The sequence below is a fragment of the Heliangelus exortis genome, chromosome 23 (assembly GCF_036169615.1).
Source record: "Heliangelus exortis chromosome 23, bHelExo1.hap1, whole genome shotgun sequence".
NCBI classification, from domain to species: Eukaryota; Metazoa; Chordata; class Aves; order Apodiformes; family Trochilidae; genus Heliangelus; species Heliangelus exortis.
Window position 1 is genome coordinate 1489655 of NC_092444.1, and position 25079 is coordinate 1514733.

The window sequence follows — 25079 nt, forward strand, 5'->3', positions numbered from 1 at the left end:
AAGGCCATCAGCTTAGGAAGAAGAAAACAGGAAACTGGTAAACAGACACTAAAGTTATTTGGGTTTGGATTTAAGGCTGTCACTGTCCTTAAATCCCAAGGGCTAAAAGCAGAAATTTTTCCATCTCTTGGAGGCTGCTGTGCCACCCAAGGGACTGCAGGGCCAGGGTACATGAGAGACCAAATCTCAGCTTTCTGTCCTGCTGAATTTACCAATTTTCATGAGTCTTGTGAAAGGAATCTTGGAGCAAAATGAGCAGTGATGGAGTGAGCACCTCTCCCAGGGCAGGGAGAAGCTCCTGTGGGACACTCCCCACCACCTCTAACAGAAGCAGCAGCTATTTAATACAGGCAAGTTAGATTTTTCCAACTTTTTTTTTTTTTCTTTTTTCCTGCCTTCTCTGAGGTTTTTGGAGCTTGCATTGGAATTGCTTCCTCCAGCTTTTTTTTTTTTTTTTTTTTTTTTTTTTTTTTTTTTTTGCAGGGTGCACTGCACGGTGCTGGCAGTGGAGGGAGCACAAGGCTGTGGATTTCTGCCTTTAAACATCAGTGTGACGGTGTTCCTTGATTTCTGGCAGTGCAAAATAGTTGTTGGGGTCTTTTAATTTTTTATTTTATTTTATTTTTTAAAAAAAAGTAAGCAAGAAGGCATGTGATTTATGTGATTTAAGAGTTGGAGTAACTGGCAGTGGTGGCTCCTTCTCCCTTCTAGCCATGAGTGGGCACCTTGATGGAAGAGAAGCTTCAGCCAAACCCAAGTGACTGAGTCTGGAAATCCAGGGGGCAGTGATGGATGAGAACTCAGATTGCTGGTGCTGGTTCCTTCTGCCCATAAGCTAGGAAATAAAAGCCTGAGGTGCTCATTAAAATATGGCTCTTCTCTTTGGCAACACTGGATCTTTGGGTCCCTACAATGAAAGAAATCAAATGTATTGCAACAAAAATAGCTGATCTAATTGCTCAGGATGCATTTTTTCCATGATCTGAGCTGCTGAAATGAAGAAGCTGCTAGGCTGCCTAAAGCTTTGCTGGTTTAAGCTGCCACAGGCAAATATATCTTGGTTTTTTTGCCAGGAACAGAGGGAGCAGACGGTGCTGCTGCTTCTTCCCCTTTGCCATGCTACAAGTGATGGGTTTTTTGCAGGATGCTATTCATGGCAAAGTGAGCAGGCAGCTCTTCCAGGCCATTGATGTTTCCTGCTTGTCCTTTTGTGGGAAAAGCCAGGGCAGCTCTTCCAGGCCATTGATGTTTCCTGCTTGTCCTTTTATAGGAAGAGCCAAGGCATCTCCTCCAGGCCATTGATGTTTCCTGCTTGTCCTCTTGTAGGAAGAGCCACAGCTACTATTATTTCACCAACAGACCCAATTTCACCTCAACTACAGGAAATCCTTCAGCTTCAGGGGAGGAGTGGATGGACTAAAACTGCTGTTACATGGAGCCTGGCAGATGGGGCTTGGGCTCTTTTCCCAGGCAACTCTCAGCAAGACAAGAGGGCACAAGAGGTCTCAAGTTGTGCCAGGGGAGGTTTAGGTTGGACATTAGAAAGAATTTCTTTCTGGAGAGGGTGCTCAGCCATTGGAATGGGCTGCCCAGGGAAGGGGTGGATTCTCCATCCCTGGAGATATTTCAAAAGAGCCTGGATGTGGCACTCAGTGCCATGGGCTGGGAACCACGGGGGGAGTGGAGCAAGGGTTGGACTTGATGAGTTCTGAGGTCCCTTCCAACCCAGCCAGTTCTGTGATTCTGTGATTCTATGATTCTATGAAACAGGTCTCTTTCTTCTCCCATGAGTTGATGGCAGCTTGGGTGCCTGTGATTTACAGCAGCACAGGAGGAGAGCAGGGCCCCTGTGTTTAAAGGGCTGGAAGTGCAGGTGGCTGGCCCTGTGCACAGGTGAGGGAGGGGATCTGGTGCCTGCAAAGCAGCAGAGAAGAGCTGCAGGTCAGGCAGCCCTTGGCAGTGATGTGCCAGGAGAACCTCTGGCTCCTGGGAAGCAGGAGGGGGGGGATAACAGCAACTGCTGAGGTTTCCCTGCCTTCCAGAAAAGGACCCACCTTACCCTGTGCTTTCACTTCAGAAATACTCAGATGGGGAGCACAGCACCTCTGCTTTGAGGTGATATCTGACCCATCTGTGAGCTTGTCCTGATGATAGAAAAGCAAATTATGTGGTATTTTGTTTTTTAAAGCATGGGGGAGCTCTTGGCTGGAGCAGAACTCTCCTGGATGGATAGGATCCCCCAGACAGTTGCTCAGCCACCCGTAGCTCTGGTGTGCAGCATCTCTGCTGGCCTCTCCTCTCTTCCCCCAGCCACTCCAGAAGGTCAGTTCCACCTTCCTGTGGGCTGGAGATCCTGCTTCCCACGAGGTCTGAACTCAGGAGGGGTTGGGTGGCACCTCCTGGGTGGGAGATGCCAGCTCAGCCTGCACCCCACATCTGCTCTCACCTTGCAGCTCAGAGCTGCTCCAAGCCTGCAGGGCTTCAGGGGGGTGTCAATAAAAACTTGTGCCCTGGTGATAGGCAATATTTCTCCTGGTCTCCAAGAAGAGAGTAGGAAGCTGGGTGCAAAGATGTTAAGCAGTTGAAAGTCATGTAAATCATGGCCTTCCAGGTGCTTTTCCTCCAGCACTCATGCTGTTTTGTTTCAGCATCATTGTCAGCACCAGTGTTAGGCATCCTAGTGTGTAGACAAAGCATTAACATCTTTATCTTGTCGAGCTTAGATAAAAACTCCAGATATCCTGCTGATAAAAATTCAGTTGGCAGATGTCCTATCTGTTCTCCCTCCTGCAACAGGGGGGAAGAGGGGGGGAAAGTAAAAGAAGTAAAAGGGAAGCTCTGATAGATGAGATTAGGGCTGTGGACTTCTTCAGTGAATTACAGCTTGGGGGGAAAAGACTTGTAAATTGCTGAGTTAGGATTGTGGTGTGCTGAGAAGGGAGGTTCTGAAGGCCCTGGGCTGCAAGCAGATCTCCATCACCAATGCCTCTGTGCCCCTCCTGGTTTTAGCAGAGATAGGGGAAGAAAATTAACTCCTCCCAAACCCACTCAGTGCTTTGCAGGTCAAAACCAACCCTTGAGATTCTCCTCTGTGTTTTGTAGGTGCTCTGAACAGGTCACCTTGCTTTGCTTCCCCACCTGCCCCTTCAGAAACCAGCTCCAAAATTCAGTGTCAGAGCATTCCCACCTCCTTCAGCTCTAAGAGGGGGCACATAAGGGAGTTTCATTTCCCTTTTTGTAACTCCTGGGACTCAGTGCTCATTCCCAAGCCCCTTCTGAAGCATTTATATTTTATCTTGATTCTTCAAGTCTAGTGGGGTAAGTTGCTGAACTTGAGGAGTGGGAGTTCAGAAGCTGCTGTCACCACTACCACAGTCAGCTCCTGGGACCTGTAAACCAAAAAGTAATTTTTGCTTATTCTTTCTTTGCATCTTACTGCTATTTAAGGATAGTGCTAACCTAATTCTTTGGTTTTTTCCCTAGCTGGGCTTGGTGAGAGTGGTGTGGAGAGGCCAGTAGCCTGGGCCATGGAGCTTCCCAGTTAGAGCAAGCAGCTCCTTCAGCAGCTGCATGCTCTGTGCCTGCACCATCCTCATTGGGAAGGTTCATTTTAGAGCACACAAGGTGGTTTTGGCTGCTGCCAGCCTGCTTTTTAAATCACTGTTGGACAGCACAGACTCCATCTCCATTGATGCTTCTGTGGTTATCCCTGAGGAGTTTGCTCTCTTGCTGGAGATGCTGTTCAGTGGGAAACTCCCACTGGGGAAACACAATTTCACCAAAATAATCTCCAGGGCAGATAGTCTGCAGATGTTTGATGTGGCTGTTAGTTGTAAAAACCTCCTCAGGGACCTCATCAGTGCTTCAGCTCAGGACCAGGTAGTGAGAGAAGTCTCTGGCCAGGCATCTGGAAACCATCCTGAAGCTAATAACCTGCCCCAGTCTGGAAAACCCACAGAAGAGAAAACAGATATCCTGCAAAGAGTTTCCCATTCTCCTGACACTACAGAAGCTGAAACAGAAGCAGATGAGCCTCCTCCTGGCCTGGAGCTTACAATGAATCCTGCCTGTTTGCCCCAGGATGTGCTGCTGAGTGACTCCAGATCCCTCTGGATGGTTCCAAGCTCTTGTCCTGGTCAGCCTGGGGATGCTGAGCAGGGTGGCCAAGCTGCAGAGGAGAAAGGAGGAGCAAGGGACCTTAGGTGAGACTTTCCAGACCTGGGCACAGCATTGCCTCTTATTTGCAGTCATGTGGATTCATGTTATGGGGGCTCTTTCTCTCTGTGTTTGCTCTTTTTAGCTTGTTCTGGGTTCAGAGGGGGTTGGGACCTGTACCTGTCCCCTTTTCCACAGGGATTTTCTTCCTCCCATGCTGTGCAATATTCTCTTTGTGCAGTTGCTTCACTCTGGCCACTTTGCAAGAGCAAAACTTTTCTTCCCCATGCATCTGATTTCTGCTGCTGTTAGTGCAGAACAGGAGGTCTGATCAGGCAGTCTGTAAATGAACAGAGCTGCCTGCAAATGCTACCTTATCCTTTAAACTCCTGTTCAGCATGGGAGGAAAACAGAGGCTGTACTGGGTTTAAAATAAATGTTTCATTTATAACCAGTGTTAAATAAACTGTTGGTTTTCCCTCCAGGCTGTGTGATATCTTTAGCAGGGATTTGTGAGTCACAGTTTCCCTTTTCTAGCCAATGTGCTGGGTGCAAACTGATGTCTTTCAGTCACATCATGCTTTCTGTGAATCCATTCAATTAGCAACTAACTTATCTTGTTTCTCTCACACAGCAGCAGAGAGCAAAAGCTGTAAACTGGATTTCTTTCTTCGATATGAAAGTGTTTTCTCTGAGGCCCTTTCTGATGCCCAGGCTGTGCTGAAAAGACTGGAAGAGTGCAGAGAAATGGAGGCCTCTCAAAAGGAGGTAGGTGTGTTTACTTGGGTAAAGGAGAAAAGTTTTTTCTTCACCCTGCTGAGGGCTAGAAGGGTTTGTGCTTAAGAAATAGTTTCCTGGGAAACTGGGGCTCTGGTCATAGAATCATAGAATCCTAGAATCCTAGGGGTTGGAAGGGACCTCAAAGATCATCCAGTCCAACCCCCCCTGCCAGAGCAGGGCCCCCTAGAGTACATCCCCTAGGAACGTGTCCAGGCGGGTTTTGAATGTCTCCAGTGAAGGAGACTCCACAACCCCCCTGGGCAGCCTGTTCCAGGGCTCCGTCACCCTTACAGTAAAAAAATTTTTTCTGATATTCAACTTGAACCTCCTATGCTCCAATTTACACCCATTACCCCTTGTCCTATCACTGGTCACCACTGAGAAAAGCCTAACTCCATCTCCCTGACACTCACCCCTTACATATTTGAAAACATTGATGAGGTCACCCCTCAGTCTCCTTTTCTCCAAACTAAAGAGACCCAGCTCCCTCAGCCTTTCCTCATAAGGGAGATGTTCCACTCCCTTAATCATCTCAGTAGCTCTGCTCTGGACTCTTTCAAGCACTTCCCTGTCCTTCTTGAACTGAGGGGCCCAGAACTGGACACAATACTCCAGGTGTGGCCTCACCAATGCAGAATAGAGGGGGAGGAGAACCTCTCTTGACCTACTAACCACCCCCTTTCTAATGCACCCCAGGATGCCATTGGCCTTCTTGGCCACAAGGGCACATTGCTGGCTCATGGGCATCTTCTTGTCTACCAGGACCCCCAGGTCTCTTTCACCTACACCTTGGTTGTTTGAAGGGCATCACATGCCCTGGAGAAGAGCATCTGTAAGAGCAAGGAGCTTGTGCATGTGGGAAAAAAATACATCACCTACCCTGAAGACATCTTCGTTGTGTTGTAGGAGAGCTCCAGTGCTGATTTCTCTTCCTGTTTATGGCATTTTCTTTGGGAACTGTATTGCCTGGGAAAGAGTAACATAGCAGATCCCAAAACAGAGTTCCTGAGCCCATGGTGAGGACTTGCCTTGGAGCATCTGCTCTGCTTATGGCAAGCTGCTCGTGGGGGGGGTCATGGGTGCCACCCATGGCACTTCTCCTGGCTCTGGGCCACTTTAAAATCAGTTGTTGCTGATGGATGGTGCTTGAGTTACTGTTGGAGGGGAAATCTGAATCTGATGCTTGGTTAATGCAGAAGGGTGCTCTGGGCTCTGGACAGTGGTAGCCAAATACCCAACATTGTTCCTGCTCAGAGCCACCACAGAACAGCAGCTTCATCTGTGCTGGTGTGGCAGGGGTCCAGGAGAAAATGGAGCTTTAGAATGGTTGTGGTGGGTCTGGGGGTGCTGGCTGCTTGGGGCTGGTATTGCAGGCTCTGTGGAAGAGAAAGGGCCCCTATGGAGGGAGGATGGGACTCTGGTTTCCTGACATTTGAAGCTGAGAAATGCAGTGTCCTAGGTCAGGGAGCTGCTGGGCTGCCCAGGTTCCCATGTGCTTGCTGGCTGGATTCAAGTCAACTGGTTCCTCCAGTACCACTGTGACCATGGGACATTTTGGCCATGGTGGCATTGTGCTTTGAAAAGTTCAAGGCAATGTGTTTATTAAAACAAAAAGCATATCATAAAATGGTTTGGGTTGGAAGGAACTTTAGAGCTCATCCAGTTCCAACCCCCCTGCCATGGTCAGGGACACCTCCCCCAGCCCAGGGTGCTCCAAGCCCCATCCAACCTTCAGCACTGCCAGGGATGGGGCAGCCACAGCTTCTCTGGGAAACCTGGGGCTCAGCACCCTCACCCCAAACAATTTCTTCCTAACATTTCACCTAAATATCCCTTCTTTCAGTTTAAAACCATTGTCTCTACTCCCATCCCTCCAGGCCCTTGTCCCAAGTCCCTCCCCAGCTTTCCTGGAGCCCCTCCAGGCACTGGAAGGTGCTCTAAGGTCTCCCCAGAACCTCCTCCTCTCCTCCTGTCCAACCTCAGCTGTCTCAGCCTCTCTCCTCAGAAGAGTTGCTGCATCCCTCTGATCATGGCAGCAGGAAGGAGAAAACCTTGAGCTGGGTAGTGCAGGTTTCTTTTCTGAAGAAGTTTTCTTTGCCTTGAAATGCTGATGGAGGGAAGGTTGTGTTCCCTTAGCTGCTGCTCTCCTGATGATGTTGAATTCAACATCTCTGGGGCTGTAGGAGGGAGATGTGGCTCCTAACTCATGGTTGGAGCTGCAAGCTGCCTGGTGGGGCTGGCAAGCACCTGGGAGTTCATCTCTGCATCCCTGGGTGCCCTGAGAAGGATGAGGGTTTGGTGTTTGTCACCCTGCTCAGAGAAATATGTCAGCTTTAAGGTTTTCTCTACTCTGCACCTTGTTGGAGCAGAGGTGGGGATGGGGATGGGGATGGGGATGGGGATGGGGATGGGCACTGCCAGAAGGGATTTGGCAGCTCTGGACCAGCAGGCATCCCCCGTGCTCTGTGCTGTCCCTGGGCTGCCTCTGGGACCACGAGGCACAACTCAACCTGCAAAGTGCCCAAGGTGCTGCTCTACCAGCCCCATTTTCCATTGCTTTGCAGTTCACTGTTGTCCTGTGTTTCTACAGCACCTCCAAGACCCAGAAATTGAGGTTTTCAGACCTGTGCCTGGCCCTTTCTGCTCCCAAATGAGCTGTTGCAGCATGAGCCAAGCAAGAGGTTGTGGAGCTCAGAGGCAGTTTGGGTGTCTGACCACAAAACAGCAGCTGCACATTTATTTTTTTTTTTTTTCTGCAGCTATAAATAAATGCTGAATAAATGAGAAATGGATTTTCTTTAAGCCTTCCTGAAAAATCAGTTCTAAGCTGTGACAAGCATGAAAAGTGTCAGCTCCAGGGCAGCAGCAGGGACAGACTGCAGCCTGTTGGAAGCAAGGGCTCAGTCAGATCTGTCCTCTGCTCTGGGACAAGCAGGACCTGTGGGCACAGCTCAAGCCTGGTCTCTATTTCCAGCAGACAGAACATTTTCCCACAAGGGCCCAGTGGTTTTTTTTTTCAGGTGAAACCCAGTGGAGTGCTTTCAACTCATGCAAGTGCAAATTCAGCTCCAAAGAGCCCAGCTCAGGATGTCTCATTGAGGCTGAAATTGGTATTTTTCTTTTTGGATTGTTTTTCTCTTTCTCTTTTATTTTTTTTCCCTCCTCTATGTACTATTTTGCTATTCCTTGGGAGAAGTAACAGTTTTGAAGCCTGCAAGACACCATTTGCCTTGCTGGGGGTGTTTGCCTCCCATCCCTTGTGCAGGTCCTTAGCTCAGGAGCCTTTTCTGGGTGGTCCAGCCCTTTGGGGGATGTATTTTGGACAGTAAATCCTGGGCTGTGGGGGGTTTGCATGCCTGCCTCTTAATGCTGAGACTATCCTGGTGCTCAGGCTTCTCTGATTCCAGGGGGATTTTGCCTTGGATCCAGCCTAATTTCAGTTCCTTTGCTGCTGAGCTCCTCCCTGCGTGGGTGCCTTGTTCCCTGCAGCATTCCTGGCTGCTCCCCTCTGGTGTTCCTGCCTTATTTTCTGCTACCTCCAGTGGAGCTTTGTTGGGTCGTGGGGTTTGTGGTGAGAATAATTGCTTCTCTCCAAGCTTGATGTTCTGTTCTGCTCCCCAGGCTGAAAACTGCGGCTGAATTGTTTTTCTCTTCAGGGAGATGCTGGTTTGGGGGTTGCATTTGTTTTAAAGTCTCTCTGTGTATCTCAAATAAACTATTCCTGTCTAATTTGGCTCTGGCTTGGATGAAACCTGCTTGGAAATGAGAACGAGGCTGAAATTGCAGTAATTTGGGGAAGCGTGGAAGAGCTGGGCTGGTGTCAAGTCTTATCTTCCTGTGCTCTCTTAGAGAAACTCAATTCAAATTATTGCACAGCTCATTTGTTCCCTCCACTCCTGGGTTCAGATGAAGTGTGGGAGCGTTGATGCTCCCATGTAGAATAAATGTCACTGTGTTTGTGGATCATTTCCATTGCCTAAGGACCTGTCCTATTATTGTTGTCCTTCATTTGCAGCTGCAGGGATTTCTGGATGCAGCAGAAGAAAGAACTTTCCCATTATTGTCTGCATCCTGATGAGGAGTGATAGCTTCTGAGCAGTTGGGCTTTTTTGTGATGACAGAGCTGGAGAACTTTTTTTTTTTTTTTTTTTTCCTGTTTCTGGTGTCCTTGTGTGGAAGCTGGGGCTGAGCTTTTGCTCCTGGAGCAAGCAGGGGTCAGTGGTTTCCATGGGGTCTCCCTCAGCAGTCACATACAAATGCAAGCAGCATCTCTGGCTGAGCAGCTTTCCAGTGGCTTTTTTTTTATTTATTTCTTCACTTATGCACTTCAGAAATTAGGAAAAAAAAAAAAAACAAACCAAAGCCTTTTGCATTCACAGAGGGCTGATGTTTGTGTCTCCAGAAGTTTCCTCCTGGTGCTCAGCTTCCTGCAGTCAGGGACTTGCAGCTCTCTTTGGGGAATGGATGTGGCTCTGAGGTGTGGGCACAGGATTTATGATGTCTAGGGGTAAAGCTGTAACTGGATGTCCCTCACCTTGTGAGACAGGGGTCAGAAGGGACCTGGCTTCTCCTGTTACCCTACAGAGGCTGCTCTCCTGCCTGCCTCTTGCAGATCCCACCCTACCACCCTTTGGGTGCCCTAAAGCTGATGTTTGAGTGAGATAACTGTGACTTTTTGCTGGGATGTGTTCTCCTGATGGAAACAGGAGTGTGGAAAAGCCATAACCCTGTTCACCAACCTGCAGGGAAGAGGTGCCCAGAGGCTCTCCCCCCCTTTTTTTTTTTTTTTTTTTTTTTTTGTCTCAGTTCCAGGCATTGCACTTTTGGGTGGGATGAACACTACTTCCCCACCTGCTTCAGGTCCTCTCTGGGTGCCAGGACATCCCTCAGGGTGGCACACAGCTGAGTTCAGCCTGGGCCAGGCTCAGGGTTGTTCTGAACTGAATTTTGAGCATCCCCCACAAAAAGTTGATCTCATGAGCATGTTGGAGAGGGAGGACTTCCTAGGAGTGGTGTGAGGAGGGCAGTGAATCCCTGGCTGGGAGGACAGGGTGCTAACTCAGCTCCTGCAGGTTTCTAAAGCAAGTTGGGGCTCAGCCTTGAGCATCTTCCCACCCGGAGCAGCAGGGAGAAGCAGGAAATAATCAGGAGCAATGGAGAAGCTGTGATGGGGCAAAGAGAGCCAGCAGTGTGGGAATGGATTGTATCAGGGAAGAAACCTGGGAAATTGTGGAAGATGTGGAGATAACATGGAAATAGGAGATCTGCTTCCCAGGGTGTTGCCTGCAGGGATGCCCTGAGGCTGCTGTGGGAATGCAGAATTTTGGGATGAGCAGTGGGGTGGCACCAGAACTGATGTGAGCAGCTGGGACCAAAGTTCTCAGGAGACATTAAACCTGTCTGGTGGTGCAGCTCAAGCTTAAGCCAGCTCTTGTTGACTTGGTTTCCTTCTCAGAGAGATGATGTCTTCCTCCCAGGCTGGAAGGTGCTGATTTGTGCCAAGTTGGCAGTTGAAGGGTTTTGGAAGTGATGGATCAGGATGCAATGTGTGGGCACTTTATGGCTGTACCTGGGATTCCAGCTAATAATCAGCATTTTTCCATTTTTTCCAGGATTTTGGGGAGTTTTTAGTGCTTCAAAGTAAGGCTCAAGTTCACTGTGTGCTCTTTCAAAGCAATGCTAAAAGGTTGTTGTTCCCACTGAGCAACGTGGCCAAGGAAAGGTCTTCTGGAAAGAGTCTATAAATAGTGAGAGCCTTTCAGCTTCTAAGAACTCATTCCCATGAACCAAATCCCCATTCTGAGGAAGGGATGTTATCTGGAGCTCTGGGTAGCAACACTGTGCAGAGTTTAATAAAATAAAAAGAAACGTTAAAGAGAAAAATAATACCACAACAATGCAAATTACTTTTCATCCAAATGAGGAAAAAACAGGGATTTGACAGGGTGCTGAGCACCTTGAGGATGGTGAGAGTCAAGATATTCTGGGTTTCACAGGATCATTTTGATCTGGAAGGGGCCAGGCATGCAAAGCTTGAGAACAAACCTGCTCTGGTGAGCAAGTCTCATTACAAATTAATGTTTGTGTTTCAAAAAAATACCTTTAAGCTTCTTCTTCATCACATCTGCAGCAGCTCCTTTCTTCCTTTCTTCATGTCCACAGCTCTCTGTTCAGCAGAAAAAAAAACCAAAAATGCTGTTAGTGGGTAAGAGCTTCCTGCAGCTTCCCCTCTGTGGGTTCTCTTTGCAATAGGTCACTGCAGTGCCACGCTGCCCTAATATGTGAGCATTTACACCCCTGAGGAGAAGCAAGTCCACCATCCCCCTGGTGTGGCCCCAAGCAGTTGTATTCAGGCTTTTTATCATAGAAATAAAAATGACAATGACAGCAGAAAATGGTTGCCCTCTCTGGAGCTGGGCTAAGCTCTCCACTTCTAAGGTACTTTTATGGCATCCCTGGAGTCCCTAACAAAGGCTGCCTGCTCTGAAAGGCTGGCATCTCTCCTGGAGAGCTGGGGAGTCTGCAGGGGCAATATTTGCAGCATTAAAGGGCTCTGGGGAAATGGGAGCAGGAGCTGCAGCTTCTTTCTTTTTCTTTTCTTCCCCTAAGTGCACAGGGAAACAGCCTCTGGTTGCTGGTTTGGGTCACTGGCGTGGGTTTTGGAGTTCTGGGGGGGATTGCTAGGTCATGGTAAAAGCCCATGGTGCTCAGAGGTTGTGTGCCTTCTCTCCAGAGGTTTCTCTAGGAGACATTGCTTGGTGGAACACTTGAGGATGGATATTGCTGAAAGCCCCACTTAGAACTCCTGTCTGTGATCTCCCCTTGTTCTGCAGTGCAGTCTGGAATCCTCTGGGCTGTCACAGCCCTTTAAACCATCTTTTATTATCAGAGAATCATAGAATGGGTTGGGTTGGAAGGGACCTTAAAACTCATCCAGTTCCAACCCCCCTGTCATGGGCAGGGTCCCCTCCCACCAGCCCAGGCTGCTCCATCCAGCCTGGCCTTGAACACCTCCAGGAGTTGGGCATCAGCAACCTCCCTGGGCAGCCTATTCTCATGTCTTACTGCCCTCTGGGGGAAGAATTTTTTCTTAATATCTAACCTAGAGGTTATTAGGTCTCTTAGACATATTGATATTATTGGCATTTGGCTCCTAAGGGAAGAAGCCAAGAGATGGAACCAGCTCCAGCTTGTGGGACTTCTTCTAAGGTGAGGGCAGGAGTTGCTGCTCTCCTTTCAGGGACTTCTGGCTGCACAGTGGCCCACGAGTTCAATGGTGTGTGATTTTTTTTAAGTTTTTGCCACCCAGGATTCTGCCTTTTGGGTCTGTTTGTAGCAGGGCAGTTTGATTCTGTACCTAAACCCTTCCCTGGTTGTGCTGCTCCCTTTCAGGCTCTGACCCTGGATGCTCAGACCCTCCTGTCTTTCCTGGACCCCCCAGGATTCTGCCTTTTTGGGTCTGTTTGCAGCAGGGAAGTTTGATTCTGTACCTGAACCCTTCCCTGCTTGTGCTGCTCCCTTCCAGGCTCTGGAAGACACAAACCACAAGCTGAAAGCTTTGCTGGAGAGGGAGCAGAGCAGTGGAGAAGCCCTGCAGCAAACAGGTAGAGAATTGGGTGCAGCCTCTGGCAAAGGGGGTGGGCAAGCTTGCAAGGAAAGGAGGGCTCCAAACCCTCTGTCCTTGCTCAGATGCAGGTGGTTTATCATCTGCTGGAGTGTTCCTGCCCTGCAGCAGCAGGGTTTGGGCAGTGCAGGGCTCTCCCCAGAGCTGCCTGGAGGGTTGGATCCGTGGCTGCATCGGGGTCAGATGCAGAGCTGAGCCCTGGGACTGAAAGCTGCTTTCTTACTTCATGTTCAATGGTGTGTGTCTATGTGGTTATATTTTTAAAGTTTTTGCCCCCCAGCATTCTGCTTTTTGGGTCTGTTTGCAGCAGGGCAGTTTGATTCTGTACTAAACCTTTCCCTGGTTGTGCTGCTCCCTTCCAGGCTCTGGTCTGGCAGAGGTGGGGGAGCAGTCAGTGTTCAAGAAGGTGCTGAGCAGAGTTTCAGACACTCAGACCCTGGATGCTCAGACCCTCCTGTCTTTCCTGGAGCTGTTTGGAGACACAAACCACAAGCTGAAAGCTTTGCTGGAGAGGGAGCAGAGCAGTGGAGAAGCCCTGCAGCAAATAGGTAGAGAATTGGGTGCAGCCTCTGGCAAAGGGGGTGGGCAAGCTTGCAAGGAAAGGAGGGCTCCAAACCCTCTGTCCTTGCTCAGATGCAGGTGGTTTATCATCTGCTGGAGTGTTCCTGCCCTGCAGCAGCAGGGTTTGGGCAGTGCAGGGCTCTCCCCAGGGCTGCCTGGAGGGTTGGATCCGTGGCTGCATCAGGGTCAGATGCAGAGCTGAGCCCTGGGACTGAAAGCTGCTTTCTTACCTCAGTCTGCCACAAAGCATTGGCCTTGCAAACCTGGTGTTAACCTCCAGCTTGCTTCCTGGCTTTGTGCTCTGTTAGATAAATGAGATGTTTTCCTTTCATAGAGTTTAAAGGGAATAGTAAAGTGGTTTTTTCCTCTGCTGCTTGTGCCTGGGATGAGCTTTGCTATTCGCTTAGATCTTTCACAGAGTCTGGCTGGCTTCAGGAGCCTGTCAGTTCCTGCACACTGCCTTGTTCCTTCTCTTATGTTTCTGAATCCTTTTCCCCCCCAGAGAACACAGCTGAGGGAGCACTGACCACTGGCTTGCTGGGATGCAGGGAGGAGCTGATCCAGAGTGTGCCACAGCTGAGCCCCATCGTAGAGTTCTTGGAGGCAGCAGAAGAGGGATTCCTGGCTGCCTGGGAGAAGCAGGTAAAAAAATCTGAAATCAGGACAATTCTGTGGGTGTCTGTGAGGCAGCATCTTACTGCATGGTTTTCCCTTCCCTTTTGCCCAGCACAGCCTGCACACGTGGGTTGTTCAGGTCCTTCCATTCTGAACTGGGGGACCAGTGAAAGCTGAGCTGCAAAGGCAGTGCCAGGACCAGGGTGCTGGTGCAGCATCAGCTGGCCCTGGAAGCAGAGCCTGGGGCAGAGGAACTGCCTGGTGCACTGGAAATGCCTTTTTGTCAGCCCAGAGAAGGCTCACAGTGGAGTTGGGTTTAAGCAGAACCAGTCATACCTCTCTGCTGCCTGCTTGCCAGTTGCATCCCTCTTAACTCTTTTTTTTTTTTTGACTCATATCACACAGTTGACTGGAAGAGTGTCACATCCACTGATTGCTTTTTAATTAATTTTTTAATGTGTTTAATGAAGCAGCTGGCAAGGGGAACTAGTGATTTCCTCTAAGCAACTGCAATATATGTGATTTGCAGGAGCCATAACACAAAAGATACTGTATATAACCTGATTTTTTTTTTTTTTTTTGTTTTGGGGGGAGGTGGCCTGTGCACCTGAAACCTGTGGGGTGCCCTCACATTCTGTGTCCAGTGCACAGCTTGCAGACCTCATTTGTCACATCTTTTAGCTCCCCTGACACAGGATTACAGCAAGTGGAAAGCCCTGTTGTGCTCAGCAGCACAAATGATTTCTACTTTCTGTCCTAGTGAGCCTGACCAGGGGTGGGCTGAGAACATCTGCCTGTCTCATAAAGCCCTCAACAATCTCTTGCTCACCTGCAAGCACCATGGAGCATCCCTGAGTGTGGGCACAGCTCAGTGCATGGGGGCTAAAGAAGGTGCTGCCAACAGAGATGTCCACCTTGTCCTCATGTAATTGGCAATTTATGAACTTTCCCCTCTGAAAGCAGCAAGGCTGGGCCTGGATTAGGAATGTAGGAGAGGCAAGAGCAAGTTGTGGGTGCAGCAAAGGACTCAGGGGACATTGTGGTTGTCAGCAGAGATCCAGGAGGGGTGCCTGGAGCTGAGGTCCTGGCTGTGAAAGCTGCACCAGCAGTGGGGATGTTAAGAGTTTTCACATCCTCCTGTTGGTGTTGCAGTATGGTCTTTCTTTAAAAGGCTTTTTTCTTTCTAAAAGGCTTTTTCTTTCTTTTTTTCTTTTTCCCTGGCCTCTTCCTGAAATTAGGTAGTTAAAATGCATCCAGTTTTTATCCTCCTCACTGGAAAAAATGAAGCCCAACAAGGAACAAAACCATTCTGCCATCCTAATCCTGCTCCATGGGCTCAGCTTTTCATTGCATCCTCACCCTACAGGACTCCTGCCCTGTCCCATGAAGGGACATGTTCAGTGTTGCTTTTTATCCCCTTCAGGATGTGCTCTGTTTGCTGCAAAGCCTCCAAACCTGCTCCAAATACAAAATCCTCTTCTCCCTATGGGATCCAAATACAAAATCCTCTTCTCCCTATGGGATCCCTTCAGGCTCTTGTTTTATCCCCCAGCTTCCCAGTAAATAACAAATGGATTTGGGACACACCCCAGCACAAGAAAATAAGGGACAAATTACAAAGTGTAGACTGACCCTGAGGGGTTCTCTATTTTTTTTTTTTTTTTTTTTTATTTCAGGCTTGGTTTATTTGTTGTATTTTTTTTTTTTATGCCCCCTCAGGCAAATGAAAAGTGCTCAATTATTTATGAAGTTCAATGGATTAAAGTGGTGGCCCTGTGGCATATGTGCAGTTGGAATCTCTGGTGTCTCAGGTGCAATACTGGGAAAACCAACATGGAATTCACAGCCACCTCTGAAGGTTTCATCTTACCTGATCCAGCCAGCATTTCATGAGACCCCTGGGCTGGCAGAGATAGGATCCAGTTCTCCAAGGGTTCATAAAGATGAAGCTTTCCTTTTCCTTCTCCCAGTCACTACCTCATTAGCTACACATTTATTAAACAAGTTTGTTTAACAACCTTTTTTCTAGGCCACTGGGTTCTTTCTGTGCCTGGGCCAAGCTGTGCACAGACTAAATCTGATTTTGTTTGCTTGAAAACCAAGACATGATGTGTTGGGAAGCCTCTTGGGAACCCCCCATTTTTCTGGGGGACTTTCTTCTAGTGTTTCTACTTTTTGAGTCTGCAGCCTGGTGGCTTTTTTGGTGTTTCCTTAATACAGGGAAGTAAAGTGGAGAATATGGGGGGTGTTTTGGGGGCAGATTCTCACTCCAGAGATGTAAACTTGGATGCAAAGGAAGAAAAGTCATCTCTTGTGCATGGTGTCCCATGGCTTAGGTTGCTGCAGAGTTCAGGGTGATCAGTCCACAGGACAGCCCTGAACCTGGAACATCATCATAGCTGGTAGGAACACCTCTGCTTTCCTTCTGTCCAGACTCTTCTAGAGAGGACGTGGACATTTTGAGCATTCCCTCCCCTTTGGCTCTAGTTCTTGGTGTTCAAACCAACCTGCTCCTGAGCTAGGAGAGGTGTGAATGGCAACACCAGTGGGGTTACTGGGGATTGCTGGAGCAATCCTGGCTGGATGCAGTGGGGGGAGAATCACAGAATAATTTGGGTTGGAAAGGACCTCTAAAGCTCCCCCAGTCCAACCCCCTCACCCAGGTCAGGGTGGTCAGAGCCTCCTCATCTTATTCATCTCCAGGGATGAGGCCTCAACCTCTTCAATTTTTCCACCCCTCTCATGGTAAAGAGCTTTTCCCTAACATCCAATCTAAATCTGTTCTTTAATTTAAAACCATTGCCCTTCATCCTGTCACTCCAGGCCCTTGCAAAGAGTCCCTCTCAGCCTTCCTGCAGCCCCTTCAGGTACTGGAAGGGTACTGGAGGGGTACTGGAAGGTCACTATTGGGTCTCCCCAGAGCCTTCTCTTCTCCAGGCTGAACAACCCCAGCTCCCTCAGCCTGGCTCCATAGGAGAGGTGTTCCCTTGATTATTTTTGTGGCTCTCCTCTGGACCCACTCCATCAGCCCCATGTCCTTCCTCCAGAGCTGGATGCCATCCATCCTCCTGGTGAGGTCTGACCAGAGCAAAGTGGCAGAAATCCTGTTGCAAGAACAACAGGAGTGTGTGTTCTGTCTTTCTGTACTGGTTGTTGTCAAAATATCCCCCATGGATCTCCTGCTGTCACTTCTGTGCCTCTTGCTACCTCCCTGGTGCACTGGTAGGGTACAGGAAGAGCTCCCCAAAAGGATTTCCCCCTTAAACCCTTTTTTGTCTTTTCTTAAAAGATGACTTCAGGCTGAGCCATCAGCCCAGTGTGAATTAGATGTGAGAATAGGCCAACAGGTTCATTAATGGAGTTTTGGCTATAAAAGGACAGAGGTTTAGAAATGAGGAAAGCTAATTAATGAGATTAGCTTCTCATCAGAGCACAGGAGGAGCTGCTGAAGGAGTTTCTTTTATGTTAAAGGTAGTTGAAGTTTGCATCCTCAACAAGAGAGGATTTTCATGAGAGGTCACAGACCTGAATGAATGAGTTCCTCAGAGAGGAGAGTTGGGACATGGAAGGAACAACTGGAAATGTCCAAGTGGCAAAAAGATACATTCAGAGGTATAAGAAGAGGCTTTGTGGCACATCAGGCTGCTGGGCATCCCAGCCTGTGTCATGACAAACAAAAACCAATGGTAAAATGCAGCAAAAGATGTGTTGGGACATTGTTTCTGCCTGACCTGGAGTCTTTATTTGATGTGATAAAAATGGGGTTTTCTGCCTTGATCTGGACTTGAGCAAAATGTTTGAATTTATGTGAGGAAATTGTTAAACTAGAGGAAGTGAGGATGTGAAAATAGAAGGTGTCTTCTTGGTAGAAAACCCCAGACTGTGCTCAAGGCAGGACTGGAGCAAGGTGATTCTTGACAGTGGGGTTCTTGGCACTTACTTAACATTAACACCCTGGCATTATTGACACAAATATCCAAGCAGAACTTGCTGATGGGCAAAACAGGGGTTTCTTGCCCACCCAGAAGAGGATCTGCAGGAGAGAGAAGGATTACATGGCTGCAGATCTAAGCAGAGAGGATTGGGTGATGTGGTCAGGTGAAGTGAAGGGTGTGCATTAGGTGAATTAAGAGCTCATCAGAAATTTCTGTGTCTAATTCCAGCCTCGTTGATTTTGTCTTGAAGCAGAGAGAGATCTGCAGCCTGAAGAGCAGAGGAGTGGGGCAGCTGGATTGTGAGAGGAGCTGTTTTATTTAGGCAAGTGAAAGGAAGGCTGAGAGGGAATATGATCACTTTCTTATAAAGAAATTGGAGAGGAGGGGTAGGGTAAACACCTCAGAGAGTTTAGAAGGCTTTTTAAGCTAAAAGATAATGTTGGCACATGAACAACTGGGTATACACTGGCCATGAATAAATTTAAGATGAAAATTAGTAGAATCAACAGGGGAATGAAGCTGTGGAAAAGCTTCCCAACTCGAGGAAAGGGAGCAAAAATGTAACTAGTTTTAGGACAGATCTTAATAATTTTATTAATGGGACTGGTTTGTGTAGTGCTTGGGACAGGAGGAAGCTGGGCTGGTGCCCTACAGATTTGCTGCTAGTCCTACATTTCAAATTTTTAGGGGCACAGAGGCTGCAAAGGGGGGGTCAGCCTGGGTTTGTCAGCTGCCTTCCCACTCTGGAAGCTGTGTAGGTTTTATACTGTGTTATTCCTCAAGGGTCAGTACTGGGACCAGTGCTGTTTAACATCCCAGACAGTGGGATGGAGTGGGAAGGGAGGTGTCATGGCTCAGCAGCTTGGGTGGGCTACACACTGAAGGGCAGAATTCCTCCCTATTCCCCTCCCACCAAAAAAAAAGAAAAAAGGAAGATAAAAGGGGAATAAAGACTGGAAACTTGAAGCTGGAAATTGAAAATTGGAGACAGACTGAGCAGCCCAGGAGCAAGGCATTAATGTAAGGGATCAATGACAAAAATACAAATATATCCAGTCCTAGGGCCACTGCAGGGACTGCCTCTTGTTTGATCTGAACCATTTTTCTTTCATAAAGGGGTTTTACAATCTGAGTGTACCTGGGAATCCTCCTAAATCCCACCACACCCCAGAAGCCCTGCATCTCTTTCTTATTAGTGGGTGAAGATGAGGTTGCAGTTTTGCTGACCCACAGGGATGTGTAGATTTCCATCTAACTCCCAGCAACTGGGTCTCTCTGGCAGGTCCCTTAACCTTGTTTCTCTTTATAGCAGCACCAGCAATATGCAGATTCCTTTCCTGCCTTTTTCAAAGACTTTTTCAGCCCTATTACCCCATACAACAAGATCATCAGTGCCTTGCAGATGGGCTGGAGCTCCAGCCTTCTCCAGTGCAATGTGGATCAGTCCCTGGCAGATGCTGGGACTGTGCTTCCAGCCCTGATGCAGCTGGTTCCAGGTGTACTGGACACCTCTGCAGGTAAAAGCAAATTGGGGATGGAGAAAAACACATCAGCAATGCCAATAGTTGCAGATCATTTGGCTGCCTTAAATTCAAGTTGAATTTAAGTTCATATTGAAGCTCCAACATACCTGGACCAGCAGCACTGATCGATGGTGTAACTTCATTTAGGCCATGGTCATCTCCATTCTCCATCACTTAATCCCCATCAGCCTTCCACACTGGCCATGTAGGACTTGGTGAAGGGTGAGTCTTGCTGATCACCCCTTGGATCTCCAACTGGTGGATCAGATTTTATCTGGTGAGGCCACACCTGGAGTATTGTGTCCAGTTCTGGGCCCCTCAGTTCAAGAAGGACAGGGAAGTGCTTGAAAGAGTCCAGCGCAGAGCTACTGAGATGATTAAGGGAGTGGAACATCTCCCTTATGAGGAAAGGCTGAGGGAGCTGGGTCTCTTTAGTTTGGAGAAAAGGAGACTGAGGGGTGACCTCATCAATGTTTTCAAATATGTAAGGGGTGAGTGTCAGGGAGATGGAGTTAGGCTTTTCTCAGTGGTGACCAGTGATAGGACAAGGGGTAATGGGTGTAAATTGGAGCATAGGAGGTTCAAGTTGAATATCAGAACAAATTTTTTTACTGTAAGGGTGACAGAGCCCTGGAACAGGCTGCCCAGGGGGGTTGTGGAGTCTCCTTCACTGGAGACATTCAAAACCCACCTGGACACGTTCCTAGGGGATGGACTCTAGGGGGCCCTGCTCTGGCAGGGGGGGTTGGACTAGATGATCTTTCCAGGTCCCTTCCAACCCCTAGGATTCTAGGATTCTAGGATTCTATGATTCTGTAGGCAGGGTACTGCTGATGATGTGCTGGGTTAGGAGTTGGTACCTGCTGTTCCTCCCACCACAAAAGGCTCATCTGAAAGACCAGGCAAGGCAAACAGTTGGTCAGTGCCCTCAGTTTCCACAGCTGCTACACCACTTGGACACTTTTGGGTCCTTGAAATGTGCTTTCTGGAGAAAATCTGCACCGAGGATGCACGGAGCCTCTGGGACAGTCACTATACAGGGGGTGTTTTTTGCTGCAGGTGCTTTTGGACTGCTGGGGAGGCAGCTCTCAGAGGGAAGCCATGGAAAATCTGCTCAGGAAGGTGAATGAAGAGAAAACCCTGAAAGCAGAAAGTCTGGTCAAACTTCTGGGGGCTGGGAAGGCATCATTCCCTGGTCTCCCACTCCTGCTGGACAACTTGGTGGCAACAGGAGATGGCAAAGGTACAGGTGTGCTAAAGATCAGAGCTTGGGGGCTCAGTTCAGGCAACTGAGAGGAAGTTTGGATGTTTGTCTGGACTCTTATAGCTTTATTTTCATGTAAAGAAATGGGGTGGCAATGTAGTTCAAACAGAAATGGCCTTGGGAGCCCTGGGGCTGGAAGGTCCCTGCTTTGCCAAGAGATGAGCAGTGTGGGGCAGAGTGTTCAGCTCCTTCCTTGAGTTCCACACTGGTAAAAAAACCAGGATGTCATCTCTGTAAAGAGGAGAACTGTTCCCTCCAGTGCCAAATTCCTTTTTGGTTTGATTCAGTTAAAACAGGAGTAGCATGTGTCTCCATAGTGAGTACAAAAGTTTTCACACATAATAAATGCCCCACAGGTGGAGGCATCTTTACCAAACTCTGGTCCATTGGTGACATTAACAAATGGCATTTGCTTTCAAAGCAAACACCTAAAACTTCCCCAAATGTCTTGCCATTAAATGTCTTGCCATTAAATACAATGCCTTACCTGGGTTTAGGCACACCCCTGAGCCATGCAGAAAGAGAGGGAAATTTCGTTAGCTATGAAGGCACCTGAATATTAAAACCTAAATTAACATGCAGTGAAATGTAAATGAGTGCTTAATAGAAAGCAAAACTCTGCTCCTAACCCTGATAATTCCTTCTGTAGCCAACATTCCCAACAGGCAGGTTGCTTTGTCATTTGTGAAGCATGATTGCTTTCTTGAAGCATCAGGCTCCCAACATGGGTAATTATCTGGTGGTAATACCCATTCCAAGGAGGAGCATCCCTTAATTACATGGAGCTGGATCTCCTCAAATTGCCACTTGAATAAACAGATTTCTTCCCGTGGAAATGAAGAGGGAGGGAATGATCAGAGGCTGTGCCAGCAGCCTTGGGTGGCCTGTGCTGTCCTGGCAGAGAGGAGGGTGGATTTTTCAGGGCACACTCTGGTTGTGGTGCTCACTTTGAGAGGTGAGGATGCAGTCCCAACAGCTCAAATTTTGGTCATGAAACCAGCACCATTCCAACGGGAGGACGAGGAAAATATTTTTAGTTGTAAACCACCCTCTGATCCACGTGGAGCACATCCCAGTCAAACCTAAACCCTAAGGAGCTCAAATAATTAATGAGGTTCCCTGAGCTTATTCCAGGGAGTAGAGTCACAGCTCCAAGAATTCCTTATCCAGGGAGCTTTTCATGTAAGCTCCAAATCTTCCCCTGCTTATTCCCACAGCCTGCCATTCCCTCCCTCTCCATCCAGGAGCTTTCTTTTCTTGCCAGCACTCTACATCTCCTGGGTCCCAGAGACTGTGCATTTAGCTGCTTTTCTCCCAAGGAGTGCTGGGCTAATAATAGATTGTTCTTTTTGGTACCAAACCAAAGTGATTAAAAGACCTGAGCACACAAACAAAACCCATGCACAGATGTCTTGGATGAGCTACTGGTTTCTGGTTTAGTTTCTCCTACAAAAGCAGAGCTCTCATCTCCAATTTAGTGACTCCAGCAGGGAAAAAAAATCCTTTTCATATTAATCTGTTTGGCAATTTCCAGTTTTATCAACTAGTCTGGTCACAAGTAAAGTGGGACTTTGGTACACAGCAGATTTTTTCCCAAATCTCTTAATTATAAATACTTCTCCTCTTTCTTGAGTTAGTCCGTTGTGTCCTGATACTGGGGTGTCTGTAAGGGGTTGTGACTCCAGCAGGGAAAAAAAATCCTTTTCAAATTAATCTTTTTGGCCATTTCCAGTTTTATCAACTAGTCTGGTCACAAGTGTGACTTTGGTACATGGCATATTTTTTCCCAAATCTCTTAATTATAAATACTGCTCCTCTTTCTTGAATCAGTCTGTTTTGTCCTGATACTGGGGTGTCTGTAAAGGGTTGTGACTCCAACAGGGAAAAAAAATCCTTTTCAAATTAATCTGTTTGGCAATTTCCAGTTTTATCAACTAGCCTGGTCACAAGTAAAGTCCTGTGTGACTTTGGTACACAGCAGATTTTTTGCCAAATCTCTTCATTATAAATACTGCTCCTCTTTCTTGAATCAGTCTGTTTTGTGATACTGGGGTGTCTGTAAGGGGTTGTGAGTCCAGCAGGGAAAAAAAATCCTTTTCAAATTAATCTGTTTAGCATTTTCCAGTTTTATCAACTAGCCTGGTCACAAGTAAAGTGTGACTTTGGTACACAGCAGATTTTTCCCAAATCTCTTCATTATAAATACTTCTCCTCTTTCTTGAATTAGTCTGTTTTGTCCTGATACTGGGGTGTCTGTAAAGGGTTGTGGTGTTACTGTAGAGTCAGTGTTTCTCAGATTTATCAGAGCAAACCTCAGCAAACTCAGTTTGGAATGAAGTGGAGGAGGACAAAGGAAGGAGGGTAATGATGCAGTTTTATGGTGTTGGGAAGAGAAGGGAGTATTACTGCTGCTTTTCAGTCCCAGCTCTGGTTTGTCTTCCCTTAACATCCCCAAAGCCAGCTCAGCCCTGTAAGTTCTTGATTACCTTGGGCCATTTGGGTGTTTGTAAAAATGTGTGATAGGCATAAACTGAGCATGTGGCAGGGCCTCTCCCAGCCCTCCTTCCTTGGAGCTGCAGTAACAGTCATTAATTGCATTTCTTTGATTCCAGGGCATCAGAAGGTGCTGAGGAACATCCTGAGCTGTTGTCTTCCCAGACAAAGCCATGCTGAGCATGGCTGAGAACTGAGGCTTTTCTTCTTCTGGGCTCAGATCAGGACTGAGGCTCAGAGGGCAGAGATCTCTTTCTGGAGGCACCCATGGGCAGAGGATGCTCTGTGTTGTCTTTGCTTTGGAGAAGTTTTGATTTGATCTTGATGAAGTCTTGATCTTGATTTGATCTTGAGAAGTTTTGATGCTGATCTTCTGCTTGAAGGTAAATCCAGGTGTCCTAAGTGTTATTTATCCAGGGAGAGCTGGCTGCCTTGGCTTTTCCAGTTCCCTTTGGCTTTTCCAGTGTCCTTTGGGAAGATGCTGCAAGCTGGGCTCTTCTTCTTTTCATTCACTTCCAACCCAGAGGATTATGGAGCCAAACTGCTGAGACAATACAGGGAAAACTTCATGGAGCTGCTCAGAGACCCCCAGAGCCTGCTGCAGGGCATCTCTGCCATGGTGACTCTGGAGGAGGTTGGCCAAGAAAAGTTGGATGTGTCTGTGAAGGTGAATCCCATCTTAGCTCCTGGACACTGGGAGTGGGAGGCAGCAAAACTGGTGTGGCAGATGCCAGAGCTTCTCTGGCACCAAAATGAAAGAGAACAGACTGCTGTTCCTAAGTGTCTGTGCAGGGCTTCAAGCCAAGAGTGAGATGAAAATCAAGGCAGAAGCAATACCAAACCCAAGTGCCCTGAAAAAATGGAATTTACTTAGCAGAAACATGTAATCTGTATCAGCTGTCCAGAGGAGGGCTGCTGATTTCCATCCCTTTTTTGACATCCTACAGATCTTTACAATGAATTTCCAAATTTTAATTTCTAATCCAGTCTTTTCAGCTCCAGTGTCACTGCTTAAGAGCCCTGAATGTTGCAGGTGGCTTTATGGATCAGCAGCCATGTGGCTCTTGGCATGGTGGCTCTGGGCTTCATGTTTGGGGGATGTGAGCTTCCACTTGGAATGGAGATTTTGCATTTCTGAGGAGCATATGTGCCATATGGAGCTGCACAGAGCTTGCAGTTCCACTTGAAGACAAATCTTTACATCTCTACTGAAAAAAAAAACCAAAAAACCAACATAAAAAAAAAGCCAACCCAACCCTAAAAAAAAAAAAATTTAAAAAGAAATTTCTGATAGATAATTTAGATGAGCTGAACCACTTGGAAAGAGCCAGGAAGCAGGAGGTGTCTGTGTCCATCCCCCAGCACTGCTGAAGTAATGGGTTGGTTTGTTTGGTGGAGGGTAGAGGAGGAAATCTGCTGGCTTTTCCTTGGGTTCTTTCTGTAGTCAGAGCATTTTCACTGGAAATTTCAATTTCACTTGCAAGATGAGGTTTTGCTCCTCCAGCCAACTCCATCACCTCCCCTTTAGCAGCTGCTTTCCAGGACTCCAAGCAAACACTTTTGGGGACACGTTTGTCAGGGTATGCCTCACCTTCAGATCCCCAAAACGTGCCAAGAACTCCAGCACAAAGGTTTTTCCTCTGCACAGGAAAAAAAAAAGACAGCATTTAAGTTAAGCTTGAGTCAGCCCCTGGAGTTTTTAAACTCTGGGGTCTTCAAGGGAAATGCCCCAAGTCTCTCCTGGAAAGGTTTTTGCCCTAGAAGCCACCACATGTGTCAGCAGCAACTGGAATGACCTTCAAGATCCAAAGGCATGGGTGGAATTTTTTTCCAGCTTAAGCTGAAGAAGTAGGAGATGAAATGGTCACATACCCAGGAATCTTCTGCTTTTAGAGTGATATTTATCCTGAATTGCAGAGGGAGCAGAGCAGCCACCAGGATTACAGACTTGGCAGACCACTTAGAGAAGAGAAGGAGAACTTGGCACTGAATACACTGTCATTAACATCAGGGTTTTTCATTCAGTGCTAAATGTCTTTGCCACCAGAGAATGGAATATGATGCAAATTGTGGAGTCCCAGAGGACTCTGGAGTCAGGAATTCTGCCTGGGACCTTGTCTTTACCCTCA

At 47.7% G+C, this 25079-nt stretch overlaps 1 protein-coding gene across 1 annotated transcript; it reads left to right on the forward strand.

Annotated features, from left to right (window-relative positions):
• The first annotated feature begins 3527 nt into the window (after positions 1 to 3527).
• ZBTB40 (zinc finger and BTB domain containing 40) lies at positions 3528 to 24183 on the forward strand. Its single transcript, XM_071767086.1, is given in 8 exon segments — positions 3528 to 3580; positions 3582 to 4199; positions 4788 to 4923; positions 6526 to 6532; positions 12922 to 13107; positions 13623 to 13762; positions 20253 to 20414; positions 23429 to 24183. Coding segments are annotated over 8 exon segments (1635 nt in total). The 3' UTR covers positions 23762 to 24183.
• Positions 24184 to 25079: the final 896 nt, after the last annotated feature.